This window comes from Sarcophilus harrisii, chromosome 2 (genome assembly GCF_902635505.1).
Source record: "Sarcophilus harrisii chromosome 2, mSarHar1.11, whole genome shotgun sequence".
In the NCBI taxonomy this organism is placed as follows: Eukaryota; Metazoa; Chordata; class Mammalia; order Dasyuromorphia; family Dasyuridae; genus Sarcophilus; species Sarcophilus harrisii.
The window spans coordinates 205,940,664-205,965,919 of NC_045427.1; the positions used below are offsets into that span (position 1 = coordinate 205,940,664).

At 34.8% G+C, this 25,256-nt stretch overlaps 1 protein-coding gene across 3 annotated transcripts in view; it reads left to right on the top strand.

The window, feature by feature from the left end:
• CDH13 (cadherin 13) overlaps positions 1 to 25,256 on the top strand; it is a 1,300,132-nt gene that overhangs the window by 464,687 nt on the left and 810,189 nt on the right. The window contains exon 1 of one of the 3 annotated variants that reach the window (XM_031949183.1): positions 22,332 to 22,376. The exons of the other annotated variants lie outside the window; for them this stretch is intronic. Coding sequence (XP_031805043.1) covers positions 22,347 to 22,376 — 30 coding nt within the window. The 5' untranslated portion in view covers positions 22,332 to 22,346. Of the gene's footprint in view, positions 1 to 22,331; positions 22,377 to 25,256 lie in introns of those variants that run through there. 3 annotated transcript variants of the gene reach the window in all.

Here is a 25,256-nt window from a genome sequence, read left to right on the forward strand (position 1 = left end):
TGCTCTCATTATTGTTAATTTTCAATTGGAAGAATAGTCTTGACAGCTGTATAGATATCAAGAATTAGTTTGAGTAATGCTACAAGAACTCTGAGAAAAATAGTTGAGGCTTAAAATAGCCTTTCTTTGATGATGAATGTCTGCTGGATCTTCTCAGTACAGACTGATAGTTCCCCTTTAATTATTTGAAAATCATAAACCAGAAACAATACAGTGTGTGTGTGTGTGTGTGTGTGTGTGTGTAGAGAGATAGTTGTAAATATAAGTATGCATATGCATACATATGTGTGCATATGCATATATCTATTGTGTATATATGAATATAATATACATATATATAATATCTATATACACATGTATATTTGTGTGTGTGTATATAATTAAAAGGAACCTAAAATTTCCTTTTTCTTTTTCTTTTTTGTTATAAAATACAGGTTAATGCGTATTGATTAAATTTCATGACTTTCCCGGAAATGAGCATTTCACTGTTGACATTTTTATTACCCTTTTTTCATCCATTTTCACAGCTGAGACTTGGTTTAGTATTAAACAATGCCTTGATAGTGAAAACTGTATAGAAAGGGTTTTAGAAATGCAAATGTTTCTTCTATATTCTTGTTCCTCCAAATGAGAGTTTTAGTCTCTTCAAATTAAAGAGAGGCTTGCAGGATTAAATTGAATTCAGCAATAAAATGAGATCAATGACCAAGAATCAGTAGTGATGGTTGGCAGAGCTTCATAGGATATAATAGGGCAATGCCTGGTAACCTGTATAGAGCTAGGGGTTTTTCATATGATTTTGTTTTCAATTGGTATTGTTTTTTTGTTTTATCTTGATTTTTGGATGTAATGGGAAGCATAAATCTGAAATCTCTAGAAATTCTGCCGTTCTGGGAATTCCTTAATCTGCATTATGAATATGACCTAACTTTGGAGTCAGACTATTACAAATTTTTAAAAGGGTAGTGGTGATAAATTATTATTGTTAGAACATCTAATTGATATGGTCTAGCTCATTATAAATAAAGACTCCCTTTGGGCAGCTGGAAGCAACTTTTCTGAGGTCATTAGAAAATTTACAATTCCATAAACTATAGAACTCATTTGATACCATCTCATAGGAATTCCAAGCCCTGCTTGCAATTCAGAAATAAGAAGTGTTAACAATTTAAAATAGGATTAGTTGTGAAATAATTTATTGACCAAGCTGAATATTTTATTCATGATATTTTGTAAAGCGATCTTGGCCTTTGCTGCTCTTGAATCCAGAAGGGGGTAGGATGGGGCAGGGAAGAAGAGGGAAATTTTGTATATGTGCTTTCCCAAATTGTTCAGATTTGAATCTTGTTAAGAAACATCAGTTCCTAAAGTCTTTGAGTTCAGAAAAATCCAATTCAATATCATTAACTTATTAAAAGTCTACAATAGGTCAGACCCTGTAAGATAAAGAGTAAGTACCTTCTGGGGATAGCTCAAATCTGCATTGATATTGACTTTCTAGGATTGTGCCAGTTTTTGACCTGATCACACTGAAGCCTAAGCTTTGTGATAAGATAGGAATGATATCTATGGGAGACAGAAATTTCTGGTGGGTATATCTTATGTTTAATAGAATTCACCTGTATCCATTAAAAACTCAATGACACTAAAGACAGCATTTGCTAATTTGATAATTATGCCAATCAAGTAGAATCATCAAGCAAGTGAAGCTAATTAAGTACCCTAGAAGAAGAGAGTTAAATAATTCCCGTATGACATAGGTACTGCCCTTCAGGGAGGTAGGAGGTTGAGCAGAAGAGAGGCAGAAACCCTCCCCTGAAGAAATTTAGTATGGAATGAAAGAGAAAACAAAAGAGTAGCTTATGAACAAGAGAACTTTCCATTGAGGTCTAATGGTATTTAGGATTTGTAAGTTCAGAAGGAACAGAATGGCATCATAACTACAAGAAGACTTTAGATATTGTTTGAGTCATACCTCCCTTCATATATGTAATAGACTTGCATCTATGAGAGTTCAAATAATTTGGCCAGTGCTACATAGGGACAAAGTAATAGATCTGGACATTGGACTCAGTTTTCTTTACTCTAAACTTAGTGTTCTTTCTATCACATGGCCCTATTTTATTTTGTAGTTAATTGAATGGTAAAAATGAATAATTGTAATGTTTGATACACATTAGAAACCTTCAGTGTTACATATGTTGCCACTGTTGTAAGAAATTTTAGACTTCTAGGTTGAGAAGATGTTAAAAAGATGTTAAAGAGATACAACATGGTTTAAATCTGGATAAGATGGAGTGGAATTGGAACTGGCTGAAGGCTAATGTAATTTAGAAGCTCAAATCATGAGGTTAGATTTGATATGGATTATTAAATTTGCTGAAAATGGTGATAAGAAATGAGATAGAGAGGAAGTCTGTGAGCAAGGTACTAAAACATTGAGAAAAGGAGGGAAACATCTAGTAAGATGGCAAGGGCAGGGATTAGCACAGGGTATATTAGTTTGGAGAAGTGAAATTCAGAAGTGAAGATGCTGAGTGATCATGGTAGAGAAGTCTAGAAATGGCTGTATGTGTTTATATGTAGTATGTATATGTTGAAGGGGCTCTGACAACTCTTTTACCTGGCCCCCAGAATAGAGGTAATTAGGGGAATTTAACCTCCAATGAGAAGAGTATAGTTAGAATTATGATATCCTTAGAGAAAAACTTGATTTTCATTGGTGCAGAGATAGAAAATGCCTTTAAGGGAAAGATCATTTCCTAGATATGTAAGGTTTGTTGTTATTATTGTTGTTGTTTAAATACTAGAACAAGGTTTCCATATTGAAAGATATAGCCTCTGGAACAGTGGACATAAAGTAAAACTATCTGTTCACTTCTACATATGTTTTTAAGATTTTGGTAACTTTAAAATATGTTCTTAGAAAGCTCAAAAAACCAAAGTTGTGATTAAGTCATTAGTAGCATAAGTTTTGAATATTTTCTCCATGTTTTTTTCTTATTCCTGTTTTCTCTTCTATTGCTTTTGACTCTGATGACAAACCTGGTTTTACCACTTGAAGAAAAGACACTGAAGGGCAGTTTAAGGCTAATCCTCCCTGGGAATTCTGCCTAGCTTCAAAGATCTTCACTCTATTTGGCTTTTAACATACCATTAGAAGATCATTCCATCTGCTAAAGCTGGCTCATAAATTTCTGGGATGGAATAAAGGAGTGAGGGAGTTGAATTAGAGAAAAAAACCAGATTTTTATGTGTGTATTTATATTTATTTTGTACTTAATAATCAACAAACATTTCAGTGTACAAATGATAAAAAAGAAGAATTTATATGGATTAAGAATAGTTTGTTTTTTAAAAAAGTGAAATTTTAGTAAGGCAGTTTGTTACTGTGTGTACCCTTCTGAACTGCTTTTCTTATTTTCATTAATGTATATTTTATTGATGCTGTCACTTCCCCCCCTTTTCAAAATTTTCTCTTAATACCCAGTAACTTATCTCTGAAACAAATCAGAGTTCTCTTTTGTAACGATTAAGGAAAATTAAAGCACATCCATTCACCATGTTTGAAAATGTACCATTCTGTGTCTCTCATTCATCTTTCACTTCTCTGCTCTGAGAAAGAATACATGAATGGTCATTACATTGACCAGAACTTTTCAGAGTTTCCATACCATTTTCCTTTCCATTATCACTGTCATTACATTAATTGTTCTGCTTCCCCATTTACTTCATTCAGTATCAATATGAAGCTGAAAGTACAGGATTTTCCACTGTGGCTGCTCAGACCAATATGAGTTCAGAATCCATGAATGGACTTTAATAAAATTAAGCAATACACCAGATGGACGTGTGAATGACCTTTATTGAGATTAGAGAATTTGTCAAAATGATGTTGGCCCTATTGTGCCTATTTTCTGTCAGAATTGTTGGTGGTATGTGAAGACAGGACCTGAATAAGCAGTGGGGAGCATAGATTATGCTAATACTTGATGAAGGTGATGAAGAGAGGCTGAATTAATCCAGTAAATGGGAATTGGAGCAGGGGAGCCATATTTGGCTAAGAACAAATCCTTTGGAGTTTCTGAAAAATCCCATCTATTGCCGAGAGACATTGATACCACATGAAATGATTCAAAAAGCTTGTCTCTAAAGGAGACTCCCTTACTACCTTTCAGTTAGACTTTCTTTGGGGGAGTTGATGTAATGAATTTTAAAAGAGAGATTGCAAAATAAAAGCATTTTCAATGACAGCAATAATAAAATATTTAATCATATAGTTCATTTTTAAACTATCAAAAGAATTTCTTTTCATTAGAATCCTCCCAGCTGCCCACTTCCAGGTGAAGGACCACTATAATGTGCCTTTTGAAAAAAGAAATGGCAAATATTTTGAAATGTCTTGATGATAAAATGCTTTTTTTCCCTCTGGGTTCATTCAATGAAGATGTAAAATTGGTTTGCCCTGAACTCCCCTAGAGAGGGGCAGATAGAGGTGGCCATTATTTTCAGACTAGAAGATTAAAGACTTTTTTTTTTTTTAGAGCTTCTGATTCTCTGAGGTTGACAAACCAAACAAACACTCAGAAAGATAATTTTACTTTCTTCAACCCACAATAGTAGGAAGTGTTGGAAGAGAATGTCCTATACAAATAAATTTCACGGTCTAGTACAGCAAACATTTATTAAAGTCCTGCTGTGTTCCAGATATCATGTTACACTGAGGAGACAAAGGCAAAATCTAAATTATTTCTCAATGGGTTGCTACTAATGAGGAGAGAAAGCTCAGGAGACTTGGAAATATAAGGACTGTATTTATATTTTCACCATATAGAGAAATAAGAGCTTAAGTGGCTTTCCCAGAGTCAGATAACCAGTATACTCTAAGAGCCTGGGCTTGAATAGAAGCCTTTCTAGACCCCTGAAATCATACTTAATGGGGTATGAGAGGGGCATGATACAAATAAGGAAAATCAAAATAGTTTAGGAAGAATCTGGTGCTGACAAATCATGGTTCATTAAAAAGTCTAAGAAGTAAGAAAGTAGTATATTCAAAGAATGGTGGGCAAAGGCTTGGAGGGTGAAGATGAAGGCAGGAGCATATCAGTAAGTGGGCCAGTTTGGAATGTAAAATGTATGAAGAAAAGTAACATGAAATGAATCTGAAAAGATAAGTTGGAGGCAGACTGTAGAATGCTTTGAATACCAAATTGAGGAGTTTCTCTTTGATCCTGAAGGACCTTGTGAAGAAGGTCATGGTTATCCACATAAAGGGAGCTAGGTTGGTCACTGTGTGGAGGGATGGATTATGGAGGGGAGAGACTACAAGTCTAGAGTCTAATTAAAACAATGGTTCAGGAGTTTAAGTGAAAGATCTTGGAAAATGAACTAGGATATTGACTCCATGAAGGGAAAAAGGAGGAATCTGCAAGATAGATTATAGAAGTAGATTTGAGAACACTTGGAAAATGAAGAACTGTGGGAGAGAGAAAAAAAAGAATTGATGATGAATCCAAGTTTATGAATACTGGCGAGCATAAGGATATTAGTGCCTATGCCAGAAATAGAGAATATTGGGTGAAGGGTGAATTTTATGTATAGAAGGATATATAGTTCTGTTTTGGACAGATTAACTTTGAGATACCTATTATCTAATTGGAATCATCAAATTTGCCGTTGGTGATTTGTGATAGAAACTCCAGAAAATAGGCCCAGATATTTCCATATGTATATATATATATATATATATATATATATATATATATGTACGTCTATGTCCACATCTATTTATGTCTTTGTCTCTATCTATAGAAATGGGTATCACCTGAAAAGATTTAAAAAATAATAGATGTAATGAGAATGGGGAAGTCACAGACATTATTGAGATCTATATAGAAATTAATAAACCAAATTCTTGGATTCTGTTGAAAACCATGTGGGTAAGGATAAATAATGGAGAAACAGGTGAAATTATTTTAAAAGCATTCTATAAATGCTCAAGACAGATGGATAAAGTTATGGTGAAATAATAATACATTTAGCAAAATAGACATACTGGGAGGACTACCTAAAAATCTGAAAATCAAGGTTATTCTGTGCTGGTCAGCAAATATATAGAGTATTATGTCCAGAAGGGACATTGAAAAACTGGAGAATATTCAGAGTAAAGAGAGCAGGAGAATGAGAAGTCTCAAAAGCACATCATATGAAAAATAATGGAAGGAACTTCAGATGGTTAGCCTAAAGAAAAGAAAATGTAGAATGACTAGAAGCCTGGGGTAGGCCCCTTTTTAGATGCTTAAACGACAAGCATGTAGAAGAGGAAAAATTTTGTTTTTTTCAGAGGAAAGAGTTAGGATCATTCCATTTAGACATGCAAGGGACCTTACAAATCAAGTTCAATCCTCTTATTCTGTAGAACAAGAAACTGAGACTGAGAGAGGAGAAATGCTTTGTTCAAGGTCATTCAGACAATACATGGAAGAGCTTGAATTCAATTGTGGTTTCTCTGATTCTACATATAATGAATTCTCCATTTACCACTCTACTTCTTGCTGTGGTATCTGTCTCAATGTGGCATCCTGGAAAGAACACTGGATATTGGTGAGGTCTGTGTTAATTCCCATAAAACAGTGTAGCCATTGAATTGGTCCAGCCCCATTTCTTTCTGAAACTGAAATGGGGATAATGATACCCACCTGCTTGTTTGACAGAATTGGGGTGCAGATTAAATAAAATGACATATGTAAAGCTTTTTAAAAAAATAATGATATCTGATGGAGTCAAGATGGCAGAATAAAGGCAAAGAATTGACAAAGCTCTCCCCCAAATCTTCCAAATATCTTATAGTGGAAGGAAAGAGGGGGAGGGAAGGAGGAGTGACTGAACCTTTCTCTCATCAGAATTGGCTCAAAGAGGAAATAACATACATACTCAGTATGTATATAGAAATCTGCCTTACCCTAAAGGAAAGTAAGAGGGGAAGGGGAGATAAGAGGAGGGGGCAAGGTGACAGAAAGGAGGGCATATTAGGGGAGAGTGTGGTCAGAAGCAAAACACTTTTGAGGAGGGACAGGGTAAAAGGAGAGAGAGAACAGAATAAATGGGGAAATACAGTTAGCAATAGTGATTGTGACTCCAGGACTGGTGCTCTATTCACTCATTGTGCCATCTAACTGTCCCTAGCAATAGTAATTGTGAAAAAGAATTTTGAAGTGAGTTTCTCTGTTGAAAGATTCATTTCTCAAATATATAGGGAAAGTCAAATTTATTTTAAAAATAGGAGTCATTCCCAAATTAATAGACTATCAAAAGATAGGAAAGGTTTTCAGTTGAATTAATCAAGCTATTTATAGTCATATGGAAAAAATATTCTAACTCATTAGTGATTGGAAAAATGCAGATTAAAATTATTCTGAGATACTACCTCTTACTATTAGATTGGCTACCTATTAGATAGACTAGACACAGTGGTTCTCAAACTTTTGTTTTCAGTATCTTTATCATATTAAAAATTATTGAGGTTCTCTCAAAAGCGTTTTTGTTTATCTGGGTTATATTTATAAACATTTACCATATTGGAAATAAAAACTATTTTTGAATTTGTAAACCCTCTAAAGGATTTCAGAGATCCCCAGAATTCTCTAGACCATACTTTGAGAACCACTGCAGTAGAGGAAGAGAATGGCAAGTGTTGGAAGGAATGTGGGAAAAATGAGAAATTAATGCATTATTGAGGAAGTTGTGAACTCTTGCAACTATGCCCAAAGGGGTATAAAATCATGTATACCCTTTGACCTAACAATACCAGTTACTTGACATATACCTTAAAAGAGATTTGTAAAAAAGGAACAGTTTCTAAATATACAAGATATTTATAGCATCTCTTTTCTTGGGGAAAAGAATTGGATATTGAGGAGGTGCCCATCAATTTGGGAATGGCTGAATAAATTATAATGGAATTACTATTGTTCTTTAGGAAATGATGAAAAGGATACTCTCAGGAAAATCTGGAAAGTTCTCTATGAGCTCATAGAAAGTGAAATATACTGTGTACAAAGTAATAAAAAATGTTGTGAGAGAATCAGCTATGAATGACTGCTATTTTCAGCAATTACAATGAGGCAGGACTACTCTGAAGAACTTATAATGAAAAATGCTTTCCATAACCAGAAAAAGAACTGATTGTGTCTAAATAAAGATTGAAGCATACTTTTTTAAACTTTATTTTTCTTGATTTGGGCGGGGCTGGGAAGGAGAGAATTTATGTTTTCTTTTGCAACATGACTTTTTTGGAAAAATTTTGCATAATTTCACACGTGCTTTGTCAATGGGAGGTGGAGTTGGGGAGGGAAGAAGGGAGAGAATCTGCAATTCAAAATTTTAAAACAAATATTACAATTGTTTTACATGTAATTAAGAAACATTAAATATAAAACTATAAAAGGAATTTAAAAAGAAAAAACCCTACTATATTTACATATGACATTGCTGATGGAGGAAAGGTATAGGGCAGATTTCCACTAGACAAGAGGAATAACATTTTAATATTTAGAGTTTCTCCATTTTGATACTGGCTATCTAGAAAAGGTAATGCTAATATATATATATATATAGCTATCATTTGTTTAGCACTTTTAATATTTGCAAAATATTTTTACATGCTATTTCATTTGAATCTCACCACAATTTGCTAGGCAGATGCTCTTATTAGTATCATTTTCAGATGAAAAGGCTAAGTCTAAGAAAGTACAAATTACTGCCTGAGGTAGGATTTGAATTCAGGTCTTCTCTAAATGAAGGTACACAAGCAGAAATTGAAAGAGTAGAGGAGATTTCTTTGTTTTGTGGCAATCCAGAATAAGTAATCTCTGAAGTCCCTTTCAGGTCAGGGATTCTCAGATTCAGTAAGCCATTCATTTAATGAAAGGTTGCACTCCCAAATATTACTTTCTGATTGTGAGTGCCCCAAACAAAGGACTGAATAAAATTATATTCATTATTGCTGTAGTGATGATCACTAATGGGAACGTAAGAAAATAGTACTATGACTGTAGAACTCTGCATTGAAATTGATGCTCTGCCCCAAGCTTGACATTTTATTTATCCTGGTAGGTTCCATTGAATGTTGGGCCTATCTATACTTCAATGCCAATGTACTCCAGAGAACACCTTCTATTTCTAAATGATACGCTGGCTTTAATGATGTGATTATATTTTGTCCTAAATGACTTTGAGAAGTTCCCTCCAGAGGTATGTTAATATCCAGTGCCATGAGTTACATTCTGGGAACAATAGAAACAAAGTTCTTTTCCTAGGCAAATTGGAGGTGCCAGTTAGTCTTCTGACTTCCTTTTAAGTGTTGTGTTGGGAAAGAAAGTTCCCTTTAATTAATCATTGATCCAGAGACTACATTTCTAAAAGACCCTGCTAGGAAGGCAATATTTAACTTTATCTATTAAGAGTCAGTGTGTTTTGAAAGCCATCTTCCTTATCTGCAAACTCTTCTGGGAAATCTTTTTCATTTTTTACTTTTTGCCAAAACAAATAATGAAAGTTTTATAGCAATTAAACAGTTTGATAATTAATAGCAATTAAGTAGAATCAGAACAGATGACACGGTGCTCACTGTTGTGTGTTTGGGGAAAGCACTGTTAATTGGAAGTTTGCAAGTGCTTTGAATAATGTTAGATCTGGTATTAAAAATGGAATTCTCGATTATGAAGCAAAATACCTATCCAGCAAGGAACATGAGAAAAATGAGAAAATAGTAATCACTCAGCTTCATTTTAATGAACAGTGTGGTCCTTATTGATGAAAATTCTCCTCCCTCCATGCAAAGAACTTTCCTGCTTTCAGCTTCAAAATTGTTCCACATTTCTAACATTTATCATCAGATCAGAGTTTGCAACAAACTATACTGAAGAATATTATTATTAGACACTTTTCTGGCAATCACAAGTTATGTTTTATTAAGTTGAGGTGTCAGTATTAAATCTTCAAGAAAGATTACTCCAGGTAACTCTTCTACACTCATTAATAATACTTTGCCAGTCACAGTCCTTTAGAGGCTTACAATTTACCATGAGTTTAACATGCTTTTGTGGACACATAATTATTTTTATTATGCTTTGTGGCAGTACTGGCTGCCAAAAGAGACTGTCCTAAACTCTTAATGTGATAAAAAATCAATTTCCAGATGTAAATGAGGGTGCCATAGGTGGCATTATTCACACCCAATAAATTGTTTGTCATTGGTTTTGAACTTGTGATTGCATAAACAAGAGATTGGTGCCAACTTATTGCATGATGCTGCTGGGAAAAGCTTATATAAATGAAGCCAAAGTAAGTAGGAGGGAAGTGGGGGGAGGGAGGAATATACCACTTAAAAATTCAGCTTTATTTATAATGGATATCCTTGAATCCTTTCTCTTCTTGTATTCTTTCTCCTCTCAGTCATTCATCTATAACTACTTATCCTTTGGAGGGGCAGCACAATGACCATGCCAGAGCAATATTTTGGCCTTCCAGGATCTGAGCCTCTAAGAGAATAGTGTTGGGAGAATAGTCATCCATTATCTCCAGTCATTTAAATATTTTCTTAATGGACTATGGACCTTGGAGGTGAAGAATCATACCTCCTTAGACCTTTTACCTCATCGTTAGAATCAAGACAAATTAAACAAATTCTGTGGTCCTTTTTAGCTCTATATTTATGATCAATCATTCCATTCGTCTATAACATTTATTAAACACTGATGAGAGCCATTGTACTAAGCTCTGGGGATGTAAATGTTAAAGAAAGGCAGTCTCTTCGCTCAAAGATTTTCTCCACCGAACTGGGAGAAGGCAACTCACAAAAGGAAGCAGAAACATGGGAAAACAAGATACTTAGGGCAGAGACTGGAGGAAAAAGCCCAAATGACGAGAGATGAAGAGATGATTGTCCTTGGCATCTTCCTTAAAGAAAGGTATGAAGAGGAGTTCTCTACTCCATGTTTCAAAATATTGCCAGGAACAAAAGGTACCTATGACAAAGGTATACATGTACCTACAAGAGAGTGAGTGTCCTGGGAGTATGAAGTCCAAAGGAGGGTAGCTGATAAGCAAATGTTTATTAATTATTTATTATGAATTTAAATATTTCCTGAGCACAAGGAACACAAATACAGGTGAAATATCTTTTGCCCTCTAGGAGATTGATTCATACTCAAACTCTTCTCCCTCATGTGCCCCATGGTTTGGTATAATGAACATACACATCATCTCCTAAAAGTGCATTTTTTTTCTTTTTTACCTTTGCTTGTAAGTTTTTATGTTTCCTTATTCTTGAAATTCCTTTTCCTAAACTGATTTGTTGAAATCCTTCTTATCCCTAGGGATCTAACTCAAAAGACACCTTCTCAATGAACTTATTCTGTTTTCTCCATTTCCCCCAATAGATTGAAATCCACATAGAATCTAGAGCAAGATCTAGGGCAAGTTGGGATCTGAGAGACCAACCTTTCATTTCACATTTGAGGAAACAGTGTCAACAAAGCTAAAAGAATTATTAAATTCCACACAAGCAGTAGATATCAGAATAGACCCTAAGCCCCCTGAACTATGGATTTAATGCTATTTTCACTATATACTGATGTTTTCAAAATTGTCTCTCCCTCCTATAATACTTTTTATCTTCCTTATGCACTTGTTCATTATAATCATTTATCAGTTTACAGTCCTGGAGGAAAGAGAATATGACTTATTTATCTTTTATATCTCAGTATCTGCCACAGTCCTTTCCACATTGGAGGACCTGTATAAATGTTTTAAGAACTAAATTTAACATATACCAAAAGAAGATGTAATATCTAAGACCTTGTGTCCCATGTGCAAGGAACCATAAATAAAATTAGATACATACACACACACACACACACACACACACACACACACACTAGACAAAGTTACTTGGTAGAGCAGGCTAATATAATTAAGAAGATTCTTGATTTTGAGTCAGAAAAAACACATAAACAAAAGCCTGCCTCTGACATTTCCAGACCTATATGACTATGAGTAAGTCAGCTTCTCTGAGTCTCAAATAATTCTTTAAGGCATAACTACAAATTAATAGATGGTTTGGGAACTACATCTGTGTGAGAATCCATTATAGGTAAAAACAAAACTAAACTTATATGAATTAAATTAGTAATAATAATAATAATAAACAATAATAATATTAACTAGAATTTATATAGTGTCTTCTATGTGTCAGACATTGTACAAAATGATTTATAAATATTATCTTATTTGATCCTTTTAACAAACTTGAGAATTAGAAGCTGTTGTACTTAAATCTCAGTTTTAGAGATGAGTAAACTGAGGCAAACAGGTTCAGTGACTTTTCCTAAGTCATATATTTAGTAAATATCTGGAGACAGGTCAGACCCATATTTTGTGACTCCAGGCCTGGTGTTCTATCCATATCCAGCCTATAAATGAATTAATAAATGTTTCTAAATGTATAAATATCATAGGTATTTGATTTTTAGTTTTGAAGATAATTCATAAACAATACCTCACATGTAATAACTATGAACAGACTTTATTAAATGATGAAGTCCAAGAAAAGTTCTTAGTTTCTCTAGTTTTTCACTTGTATTCAATGTCCCTGTAGATGTCACTCAAAGGGTCAAGGGTTTATAAGGCTGGACTTTTAAAGTATGAGAATTAAAAGAAGAAAAGAAAAGAAAAGAAAAAATAAATAAAATATAATAAAATTTGAGAATTTACCAGTGGATGGTGACAACATTGCTAACATGATAGTGACAGCATTTATATAATAGCAAATGGTTTATAGAATGTTTTCCTTAGGATATTTGTTTGTTTGTTGTTAAACTTTACAAATAATTATGAGGTGGCAAATGCAAAGTTAAAAAAAAAAACTTACAATTTACAAATTTAGTAGGAAGGAACCCCTCATGCAAACAGAGAAAAACATTTGAATTACGCATATATCAGCTGCTAAATGTTTTAACAACAGAATAAGGTGGAGGACTATATTGAACATGACACTTAATTTGCAACATTATTATTTCTCATACTTTTCTTGTTTAGATATTCAACAACAACAACAACAACAACAACAAAATCCAAGCCCTGATTTGGTGCATTGTTGATTTCTGAGGTGTAAATGATCACAATGAAAATTTAGCAGTTGGTTCTATAAGGCTATATGTGCTAGTTCCAACACATTCCTGCTTTTTATTGAAAAAAAAAAGAAGGGGATCTTTTTGGACTGACTACATCTTTTCCTTCAATCCAGTGGCACCTCCTTGATGTTTTCTGCACACAAGACTCTAGCTCCCGACTCTATGTATTTTCTTGGTTGCTCCTCATGCCTAGAACTAACTTTCCTCATCGATGTTTCCTAGCAGATAAGGCTTCTTTCAGGTCCCAAATAAAATCTGATTTCCTACAAGAAGTCTTTCCCAATCTCCATAAAGCTAGTATCTCCTCATTGTTGATTATTTCCATATTGTCCTATATATATATATATATATATATATATCATTTTTCCCCATTAGTTCTTTAATAACATTTCCTCCACTACATTATGAGCTCCTTGAGAGCAGGGATTATTTATTCCTTTCTTTTTAAATGGCATTTTATTTTTTCCTAACTATATGTTCAAATAATTTTTCTTGCACCTCTTCATGAGATGTCATTTACTCTGTTCTGCCTCCTCCTTTCCTGTTCTGCCAGTACAATCTTTTTTTCACTGCTTGATTTTTTCTTGTATCATCACATCAAAGTCTTATAACCATACCTCTATCAAAATATACTTTTTCAAATTTCCTTAATGGAGATATAGTTCTCAAGAGTTGTAAATGTCATTTTTTAAATTTAGGAATGTAGAGTTCAACCTTATTGAATAATATATATTTTCCCCCTGTTTATCTTTTCATACTACTCTTGAGTCTTATATTGGAAGACTGAATTTTTGGTTCAGTTCTGGTCTTTAAATGAGGAAAGTCTGAAATCCCCCTTTTTCATTGAATGTCTATCTTTTTGTTAAGATTATGCTCAATTTTACTGGGTCATTGACTCTTGATTGTAATCCACATTCTTTTATTTTTTTATATTATATTCCAAGCTCTCTGATCCTTTAATATAGAAGCCATTAAGTCCTGTTTAATTCTGGCTATGGCTCCTTAATATGTGAATTTTGTCTCCTGGTTGTTTTCAGTATTTTCTCTTTCTGACAATTCTGGAATTTGGCTATATTATTCCTATGAGTTTTCATTTTCATATCTCTTTCAGGAGGTATTTGGTGAAGTCTTTCAATTAATATATTGTCCTCTGATCCTAGGACAACAGGACAATTTTCTTTGATAATTTCTTGAAAGATTTTGTCCAATCTCTTTCTGGGTCATGGCTTTGTCTTAAATTCTCTCTCCTAGATCCATTTTTCCAAGTCAGTTGTTTTTCCAATGATGTATTTTATATTTTCTTCTACTTTTTCATTTTTGATTTTATTTAACTGATTGTTGATGTCTCATAGAGCCATTAGTATCCTCTTACCCAATTCTTAATTTTTAAGGACTTATTTTCTTCAGTGAGCTTTTGCATCATTTTTTCCATTTGGCCAATTCTACTTTTAAAATAGTTGATTTATTCAGTCAATCCCCTTCCCTCAATTTGGCCAATTCCATTTTTAAAGTATTGTTTTCTTCAATCAGTTTTTATTCTTCCTTTTCCAAATGGTTGATTCTCTCTTTTGTATAACTCATTTCATTTCCCATATTTTCTTCTACCTCTCTTATTTGATTTTAAAAATCCCTTTGGACCTTTTCTAAGAAGGTTAATTGGACTTGAGACCAATTCAGTATCCCTCTGAAGCTTTGTATGGAGATGTTTTGATCTTTTTGTCCTCTTCTGAGTTTGTGTTTTGATAGTCCCTGTTGTCTTAATAGCTTTGTATGATCAATTATTACTCTAATTATTCTGATAATTTAGAACTTGGTAAAGCTCTCCAATTAATCAATAAATCAAGAACCATTTATTAAATATCCATGCTAGTCATTAGTAATACAAAACAAGAAAAAAAACAGTTCCATTCTAATGAGGAATATACTACTTATATAAATATATACATTCAAGATACATTTAATAGATAGAAGAAAATGAAAGAGAGAGACAGTGACACAGAGAGAGACAGAGAGAGGCAGAGATAGAAACATCAAAATTCTAGCTATATATTTGGGAATCATCTGTATAAGTTGTCATTTAGTCATTTTCAGTTTCTATCTGAGTCTTTGTCACCCCATTTTGGATTTTCTTGGCAAATATACTGCAGTGGTTTCTCCACTTAATTTTAAAGATGAGAAAACTGAGGCAAACAGGATTAGGTTATTTGCTCAAACTAACACAGCTCATAATGTCTGAAGCCAAATTTGAACTCAAGAAATGAGTTTTCCTGATTCCAGACCAGGTACTCTTTCCATTACGCTAAGCAGCTGCCCTGATCACCTACTTTTTTTCCCATAAAGATGATAACTAAACCTGTGGGAAATGAAAAGATAAAATCAGATGGTATATAGAAAAAAGGAAAGAATCCCTAATAAAGGGCTTTGGATGTTCATAGTTACAGTTACGTAAATGAAAATACCCGAATGTTGACTGAAATGGCATAGTTAGAGAAGTAGGAGAGAATCAAAATAGAAAAATGTTACAAAAACAGAAGAAGAGGGCAGAAGGCATCATAGTGGAAAAGGTGATCAGCAATGTCAAGTGGCACAAAGTAATTAAAGAAAATGTGATTTGAAACAAGGTCATTGGTTTTGGAAATTAAGACGCCATTCATAACGTTAAAGAAGTACTTTAAATTGAATGATAATTAAAAAGTCACATTTCAGAGGATTTATAAAAGAAAAAAACAGGTTGTAGAGGTACTAATTATGAATAGCATTGTTGTTGATATTATAGGAGACTAGCTGAGAATAGGAGGGGCATATACAGCTTAAAGGGACTGATAGGATCAAGGAAGAGGTTTTTTGTGTTGGTTTAATTTTTTTTCTTTTTAGAATGGAGGAAAAAAAGGACATATTTATAGGTATCAGGGAAGGATCCAGTAAATGAGAAATGATAGAACATAAAAAAGTAGTATTAACTAAGGAGGAGTGGTAAAGAAGTCAATTTTTTTTTTCAGTGCAATATGAGATGAGATACTCAAATAAGATGGTTGTAGAGAGAAGAGACGTACCAGTAAAGACTTGAGAAAGAAAAGAAAAAAACTTATTGAGACTGGAAATTGACTAATGAGGAGTAGCTAGTGCTGTAGTGATGTACAAGTTGAGATAAAGGCAAGGTAAATTTCTAGTGAACTCAATAAACATGATTTCATGGCTTCTTCCATCTCCATCCACCAGGATATGAATTGGACAAAAAGGTGGAGATGGCAGGAATAACTTGACATTGGAATTTGCCAAAGTGTGGTTTCTACTCAAAAAGGGAACAAAGGATTCAATAGTAGAGGACAGTAAAAATTTGATATTATTTTCCAAGGAGTACAAATTGGAAAGGGACAAGAATATAGCTTGATTAGGAATAGTGTCATGGAAAAGTACTGAGAAGAGAAGAGGGTTTAGTTAGAATTAAAAAAACATGAATATAGTTTGTAATTCACAGCAAAATAAAGAATCCTGAAAAAAAATCATAGCAGAGACCAGCAATTATAGTGGAAGAACCAGATGTTTTCCCAAATGATTGATCAAAGTATTTTCAATCTATAGTATACTGCCATATGTCAGAATGGGTTCTGGAAAAAAAAATAAAACAAAACAAAATAAAAACCTAAATGGGAACTAATCAGATTGTTATGATCTTTCATCATACTTTATGATTATTAAACACTCATTTATGACATTATCATTAGAATGGCAAATATATTTGAAAAAGGACAGGATTGGAGTAGAAGGCATGGATATGAGTTCTGACTCTACCGCTTTCTGCCTGACTGACCTTAGTTCACCTTTACAAAAAGGACTGATAGATGTCTAATTTCCTTCCCAGTTCTAAATCCTATAAGCAGAAGAGGGAAAACAAACAAAACAAAAGAGTTGTCTGTTTTCACTTTTCCTAAATATAATATTTAATACAAAACTAAAGCAGTCATTTTCTTAGGGTCCCCTAGTATCCTAAACAGCCTGCATATCATTCTGAATATCTTTGTTTATGCCTGGGGGATGTATACATTTGGCACCCTGTATTCTAGGGAAAGTGGGGTACAATAGATTTAGTGTGAGAGAGCTGCTTTCCTATGAATACTTAATCCAAACTGGACTCCCTGACCCTTGTCATTGCTAGTGTGAAGCATTCTTGGAAAGGCTAAGGAAGGATTAAAAAAAAATCTATAAATACCATTTGCATTTTGAAATTGCAATAAAAGGTCATTTGGTCTCCACTGCTTTGGAATTTGTGATAACTGGATATGGGCTAACCTAAAGTTTATCTTGGTATTGCCTGTGAAGCCAGAACTGCTTAGCAAATTCATAGAATGAACAGGATTCTAGTGGCTTGCCCAACCTGAAAGAGGCTCATCAACTACTTTAGCCCATTAATTGTTCATACTAAGTGTCTGATGCTAATCATGAAAATTGGCCTTATCTCTTCATTATAGGTAAGAACCAGCAGGGACCTCTACTTGGCAAGGCTTCTGTTAACAGGGAGTTCCCATTTACTATACTACTAGGAAGTAATAAAGACTATTTAAAAAGCACCTGCAGTTCAGACTTTTCACTAATTCTGATGGCCTTTTCTCCAATTAGTTTGAATCCCGGAGACCCTTGTAAATATTTAATACCTTTCCTTCTGGAGTCAGTTCTGCTGAGCTGTGACTGTGTGTGTATTCCATATGCTGAGGTTGCCCACTCGAGATGCTTCCATGTGTGCATCAGCCCTTGGCCATGATGGAGGGAGCACAGAAAGACTGAGCTGTCCAATTCTCCAGAGGGTGGGTCACCAACCTCCTCAAATGAATCTTGCCCTAGACACTGGCACTCTTTTTTTTTTCATACTCACATTTTCCCAGTGACACATGGTTAACTGTGTTCCATCATCTCAGGTCTGGGGGCCTCCATCTACTCTTCCCTGCCCACAGATGTGGGCTGCAGGTCAGGGCATTAGTCACGAACACCATCTGGAATTGCCAGCAGCCAGTCCTCTAAATGATCTCAAACACTGAGTAGCATATCACTCTATGCATATCACATGCAAAAGGAGGTTTGTGCCAAATGAGATTAAAATTGGAATTTTTACATCTACTACAAATAGAGTGTAATTTTAATAGCATCAATAAATCAACATTTCCCTATCTTTTAAAACCCTCAGATCAGAACCTCTATGAGAAATCAGGATCTGATCTGTTATAAATGTAGAATGTTAGCGTTGAAGGGGACCACAAAGATCAGCTAGCACTTAACTCATGGCTTGGAACATAGTAGGTGATAAATAAATATTGACTGTTCCTGCCTAAGCATTTCACTTTACAAAAGAAGACAGCTCTGAGAATGGGTGTGAAATGGAAAGAAGAAATGATTGCCCCAAAGTCGCAGAACTAATTAATGGCAGACCTAGGACATGAACCAAGCTCTTTCAATTTCAAATTGCTTCTTCTTTCAAAGAATGTAGAGATTTTTCTAAAGTGAAGGTCTGACCATATAAATTCCCTTCTCAATAAATTCCAGTGGTTCCCTATTACCTCTGAGATAAAATACAAAATGCTCTTTTTGACATTCAAGTCCCTTTATAATTTAGCCCCCTTTCCTTTCCAGTCTTCTTCTACCTTACCACATAATCTTTGATCAAAGAACTTTGGACTTCTTGCTGTTTTGGGTCCAGGCATTTTCCCTGGCTGTCCCCCAAGCCTGGAATACTCTAATTAATCTCTACCTCCTAGATTCCATGGACTCCTTCAAACCCTAAATAATTTCCCATCTTCTTAAGGCTTTCCTACCTTCTCACTCAAGTGTCTCATCCATCTTATTTGGGTATTTATCTTGTATATGTTTGTATATATTTGTTTGTTTGTTGTCCCTCTCTCCATTAGACTGTGAACTTTTTGAGTGAAAAGACTGTTTTTTGCCACTTTTTGTACCCTCATCAATGGCTCAGTGCCTGGCAAATACTAGGTGCTTAATAAATATTTTGACTGACTGATTTAAAGGACCTGGAAAACTAGGGAAGGAGCAAAATCTAACATCCCTGCCTGGTTTATGCCAAATTAGCTAACTTTAGTAGAAATGAGTTACACTTAGAAACTAGGAATCAAGATAGAAGGATTCTCCTTCACCTTGACCACATAGTTCCTTTATATGCATTGTTTGCCCCTATTAGTATTAGAGTTCTATAAATAGGACACCAAAAGAGATAAGTGTCATGAAAAATCCTGAGGGAGAAAGTATTGATGAGAAAAAAGGTGATGAATGGGGGATGTGGATTTAAAAGGTCATTCGATTTGGAAATCAAGAGATTATTGGTAAACCTGGAAAGAGCAGTTTGAGTTGAGTTGGAAAAATTAGTCGAGTTGACCTGATCAGAGGCTCCTCAAGGGAATGGAGTGTTTCATTTTTATATTTGTATCCCTTGTGTCTTTTACAGGTACATAATAGGTGCTTAATAAATTCTTATTTGTTCATTCATTCACTCACAAGGGATCTACTGCAAATAAACATCCACTGTTGTCCATTTCAAAATAACCATTCTTTTTCTAAGATTTTTTTTTGCCATGTTCTTAGCTTGTGAAGGTTATTACAACAATAGCTGTAATAGTTATAAAGCTTTTCAAGACTTGAAAAATATTATGTATATCATATATACACATATGTATGTGTATATGTATGTATGTGGATATGGATATACATGCAAGTATGCACACACACTTTGATTTGATTTTTCCAACAAACTTCTGAGGTGGATACTAATGATGTGGTGTAACTCTTAGGGTGGTTGTAGCAATAATTCTAAGAATACCTGCTCTTGGGAGTGCCACAAACTATGCTGGCTGTCAGGTTACAAACTGTTGGTCAGCAATAATAAAGTTTCTGAGCATTCAATAATGGGGTGAAACTCCACCTCTAAGACAACTCCTCAATTCTACCTCTAAGCCATAGAATTCAATAATGGGTGTAACTCCACCTCCACTACTCCTCAATATTATCTGTAAGCCATAAAATTATCAGACCAGTAACTTGAAGAATCTGATTTTTTTTTCTTTTTCCTATAAAATATCTTCTTGCTGATGATTTTTAGTAAATTCCCTTGGAACTTGGCCAGCTATCAGCAGATAATAAATCTTTCCCCTTTACTTGTGAATTCTTTCACCATATCTGTGATACCAATCTGGGGACTCTAACATTGTTGGGCTGTCTTTCACCTTAACATTACAGATGATAGTAGATCACCTTTTTTTAGAGATGAAAAGCTGAAATTCAGGGAGGTTTAAATTGAGGCACTGGACCATATTCATGGAGCTCAAAATGTCCTATAGTACTCATTAGTTTTCCTTTATAGGCATAGTCAAAATGTTAAACAGAGGACAAATACATTGAAAGAATTATCATTATTTTATAGATATGTATGTATATATTGGATTTGACTTATATTTTACCATGTTTAACATATAACTTGCCATCTAGGGGAGGCAATAGGGAAAATTGGAACACAAGGTTTTGCAAGGGTTAAACATGCATATGTTTTGAAAATAAAATGCTTTACTAAAAAACAAAATAAAATTATAAAAAAGAAGTATCATTTTGGGGTGAAAATTGATTCAGGGATTATTGCTGTTGTTTGCCTTCATTCTTGAAAAGGACCATGACATGAAGTAGGTGATGCTGACAGGCAAATGAATTGGATTTATGTGAGAGAAGACTATGCAAGGTCACCTGCCTCACTTTCTCCTACAGAGCTATTTGTGTCTAGTGGCAAGATAGAGATCAAATGGACCATTTTAAGCTAAGGTCTTTACCGGGTTTCAGTTTGATCAAGATAGCACCCATACAACTGAGGAACTAAGGCAGCAATTGAAGCAAAGAATCTTCTCTTTCACCCAGTCCAAAAAAGTTCTAAATAATAAATGTATGAATGAATGAGTCTAGGAGGGAAAGATCCTCAATGTTTCTGGTCAAAGCAGAAATAATAACAATTTACATTTGATCTGAGTCAATCAGGATGCAATATCCAAATGGGCTTGGCCTAAGGTGGTGGCTGGAGTCAAATTGGTTTTGATTTAAGGCCTGCTCCTTAAGAAATCTAGTCAATAAATTGCAAGATCTCTTGGAAGGGTTCAGAGGTGCAAAAGAGAAAAAAAATGATTTTAAGAGCATCTGTAGATAAGGGCATGATAACTTATGTGGATAGAGTGAGAGGAAAGAATGGAGGGAGGAAGGGAAGGAGGGAGAGGGGAAGAAGAGAAGGAGAGAGGAAGGAGGGAAGGGGAGAGGAAGGAGGGAGGGAGAGAGGAAACAGGAAAGAAGAAAGGGAGGAAAGGAAGAAGGAAGGAAGGAAGGAACGAAGGAAGGAAGGAAGGAAGGAAGGAAGGAAGGAAGGAAGGAAGGAAGGAAGGAAAGAAGGAAGGAAGGAGAGAAGGAAAGAGGGAGGGAAGGAGGGAAGGAAAGAGAGAAGGAAAGAGGGAAGGAAGGAGATGGAGGGAAGGAGAGAGGGAGGAAGAAATGGAGGGAGGTAAGGAGAGAGGGAGGAGTCTCCTAACTGACCAATTCCAGGCCAGCTTTACTCTCAAAGGTTGTTGATTGCCTTTCCTTCTCGAACATGACATAGGGAGGATAGAAGTGAAACTAACAGAGGAATTGTGCCACAATAGATGGAACACTAGGCTTGAAAGAGAAGACCTGTGTTCACATGTTGCCTCTGGCATAAACTTTCTATGCAGTCCTAGGCAGAGTAGTGACCCATTTGCTGCTCTAGGAAACTCTTTATCCGCCATCCCTGATTAGAAGTAAAGGAAATTCTCTCTGTACATATATGCCTGCCATGGAGTGCCTCTCTTCAGCAGGGCACTGACCTTTGGCAGTCCAATGATCACCATCAGGTCCAGGCCCATCTGTTTCCTGACTTTTTGCTTTTACTCTGGAATATCAGGCTGAACAAGATATGAAAGTTTTGTTTCCCTTTGTCACTTCTGGAACTGATAGAAAATTCCCCAGCTAAATGGATTGATTCATAGTTGGCAAACTGGCCTAGGGACATCAGCCAAGTCTCAACCCTACTTCTAAGATCTCAAGGCTATTCTTAGCCCTGCTTCATGTCAAGCTCCAAGGCACATTCAGAGGTGAAGTTCTCTTTCCATGCTGAAATTCAGAGGGAAGAGAGGAAAGGTAAGGGAGAGAAGAAAGTCCTCTAACCTAGACTTTTTTTTCTTTCCAAAATTCTGGCTGATTAGTATAATTCTGTGCTTGTTTATGTGTCTATGGTAAAAATCTGGTCTCCTGCAGAAACTTATTTTAAGAGCAAATTTTGGCTTTAAAAATTCTGGATTTGAACAGTACAGTGTGTAATGTTAACATTAAGACTAGAAGTATAAAAAGAATTTTTCTTTATATGACATTTTATAGTTTACAAGCAGAATTTCACAGAAAATCAGAATTGGGATGGTCATCAGAGAAAATCTAATCTAGCTTCTAAGTGACCAAGAATCTTCTTGCCAATATTTCTAACAAATGATTGTCCCATTTTGACTTAAAGACCTTTAGTGAGGTAGAACTCATCATGACATTTTGAGGCAGAGATTTACACATCTGAATATCATTAATTATTAGAAAACCACTTCCCACCCCAAAAATTCACATATATATACCATTACACACACACACACACACACACACACACATCTTTTCAACTATTTCTTTTTGTTGTCTTTTGGAGCCAAACAGAACAAGAACAAGGTAGTTCCTTTTCCACAGGGCAGCTCTTCAAATAATTGAAAATGGTTGTTGTATTGACTAAGACTGCCTCCTGCCTCCAGGCTAAACAACCCCATTTCCTTCAACAGATCCTTTTGACTATAATGGGATGGAGTATGTTATCAGAACTGGTCAAGATAAGGAAGAGGATATATTGACAGGGTATGGCATATGTCAATCTGATGTACAATACTTTTAGATATGTATAAAATTTAATAGGGAACATTTGGGGTACTTATTTATTAACCATTCTGATATTTTAATTTTAATTTAATTATACTATGCTTGTTACTCTTTGAGCATTTTATTTGTAAAGAAAAACAAAAACAAAAGCCTTGTAGTTAACATTCTGAAGCTACTGGGCTCATTTAATTCTGAAGCCAGTATAGCTCACAATAGTTACAAAGCAAGGCCAACTCATAACTTTCTAGACTTGTAACTAAACTAGACATTAGTTTTACTATATAATTTCCTTTTAATTAGGTAATCTGGAAAACCTAGATTTTTTACAGAAAGGCAAACTACTCACAATGGGAATACTTTTATGTGCCCTTAGAAAATAACAGAATTCTTTTAATGTATTATTTTTCCCTAAATAATTGGGTATGTTCAAACTAGGGTAGACACTCCTAGGTAGACCCCCACTTCTGGATTTGCCTGCAGCAAATGTATCATTTACAAAATGAGCCAAAACAACCTTCACTTTTTTTTCCCTTTTTTAAAAAATAATAGCTTTTAATTTTTCAAACTACATGCAAAGATAGTTTTCAACATTCACCCTTGCAAAACCTTGTGTCCCATATTTCATATTTTTCTCCCTCCCTTCCCACCTTCCCACTTCCTCTAGATGCAAGTAATATAATATAGGTTAATATGCAGTTCTTCTAGACATAGTTCCACATTTATCAATGCTGCCCCAAAAAAATCAGATAAAAAATGAAAAAAAAATGCAAAGGAACATCAACAACAAAGGCGAAAAACTATATTTTGATCCACATTCAGTCTTTATAGTCCTTTCTCTGAATGCAGATGGCTCTCTCCATCATAAGTCTTTTGGAACACGTCCATCATAATTGATCATACATAATCTTGTTGTTGCTGTGTACAATATTCTCCTGATTTTACTCACTTCATTTGACTTAGCATCAGTTCATGTAAGTCTCTCCAGGACTTTCTGAAATCATCCTGCTGGTCATTTCTTATACCATAACACTCATTTACCATAACTATTCAGTACCCGAACTGAAGGACATCCACTCAGTTTCCAGTTCCTTGCCACAACAAAAGGGGGTGCTACAAACATTTTTGCAAATGTGGGTCTTTTCCCTTCTTTTATCATTTCCTTGGGATATAGGCCCAGTAGAAAAACTGTTGATCAAAGGATATATACAGTTTCATAGACCTTTGGGCACAGTTTCAAATTGTTCTCCAGAATGATTGGATCAGTGAACAACTATGTATTAGTGTCCCGGTTTTCCCATACTTCCTCCAACCATTATCTCAGTAATCTTCAGAGTAATAGATGAGATAATATCTGGCCTTGAATCCATTCTCTGACTGGTTTTGTGTGATCATGAGCAAAACAGTTCACCTTTCCTGGACTTGGTTTCCTCATTTGTAAAATGTGCATAATGATAGCTATAGCTCCTATTTTACTAGGTTGCTATAATTCAAATGCAATAAAGTATTTAAAAGACTCTAAAGCAATGATTATCTAATATTCATTTATTATTATTGTTACTATCAGGACCATCCCATTACTACTATTAAAATTATCCCTTTAATCAGCCCTATTAGTAAGAGACTCAAATTATCTAAACTCACAAGAGACTGCTTCATTTACATCAGAGATTCATACAAGGTCAGAATAATGCAGACCTTTGGAAAAGGTTTTCTTGTTGCTTTAGACTTCATGAGAGGAGATCAACATTTTTCCTTTATGTTTGCCATTACAATATCACTTTTTTTTTTTAATTCAACAGACTTTCATAAGGAGTCATGATCCCCAAGGTTGAAATTTTTTTTATGGGAGTTATTTTTGAATGGCTGCTTCCTCCTTAATAATACAGGGTGCCTCCTCTTTCATCTCTGAGTCATCCTGTATGATAGGTCACTTATGGGACTATTTCCTGTAGATCTAATGCTGTTCTTGAGGGTCAGAGTCCCTGGTGCATTTAATCACTGGACACTGAGCTCTTAGAATCCTGGAATGTTACAGCTAAGGCCCCAGAGTACTTCACATTCATTCCTATTGTAACTAGCAATTTTTGCTTATGGGAAAGAAGCACTGAACCT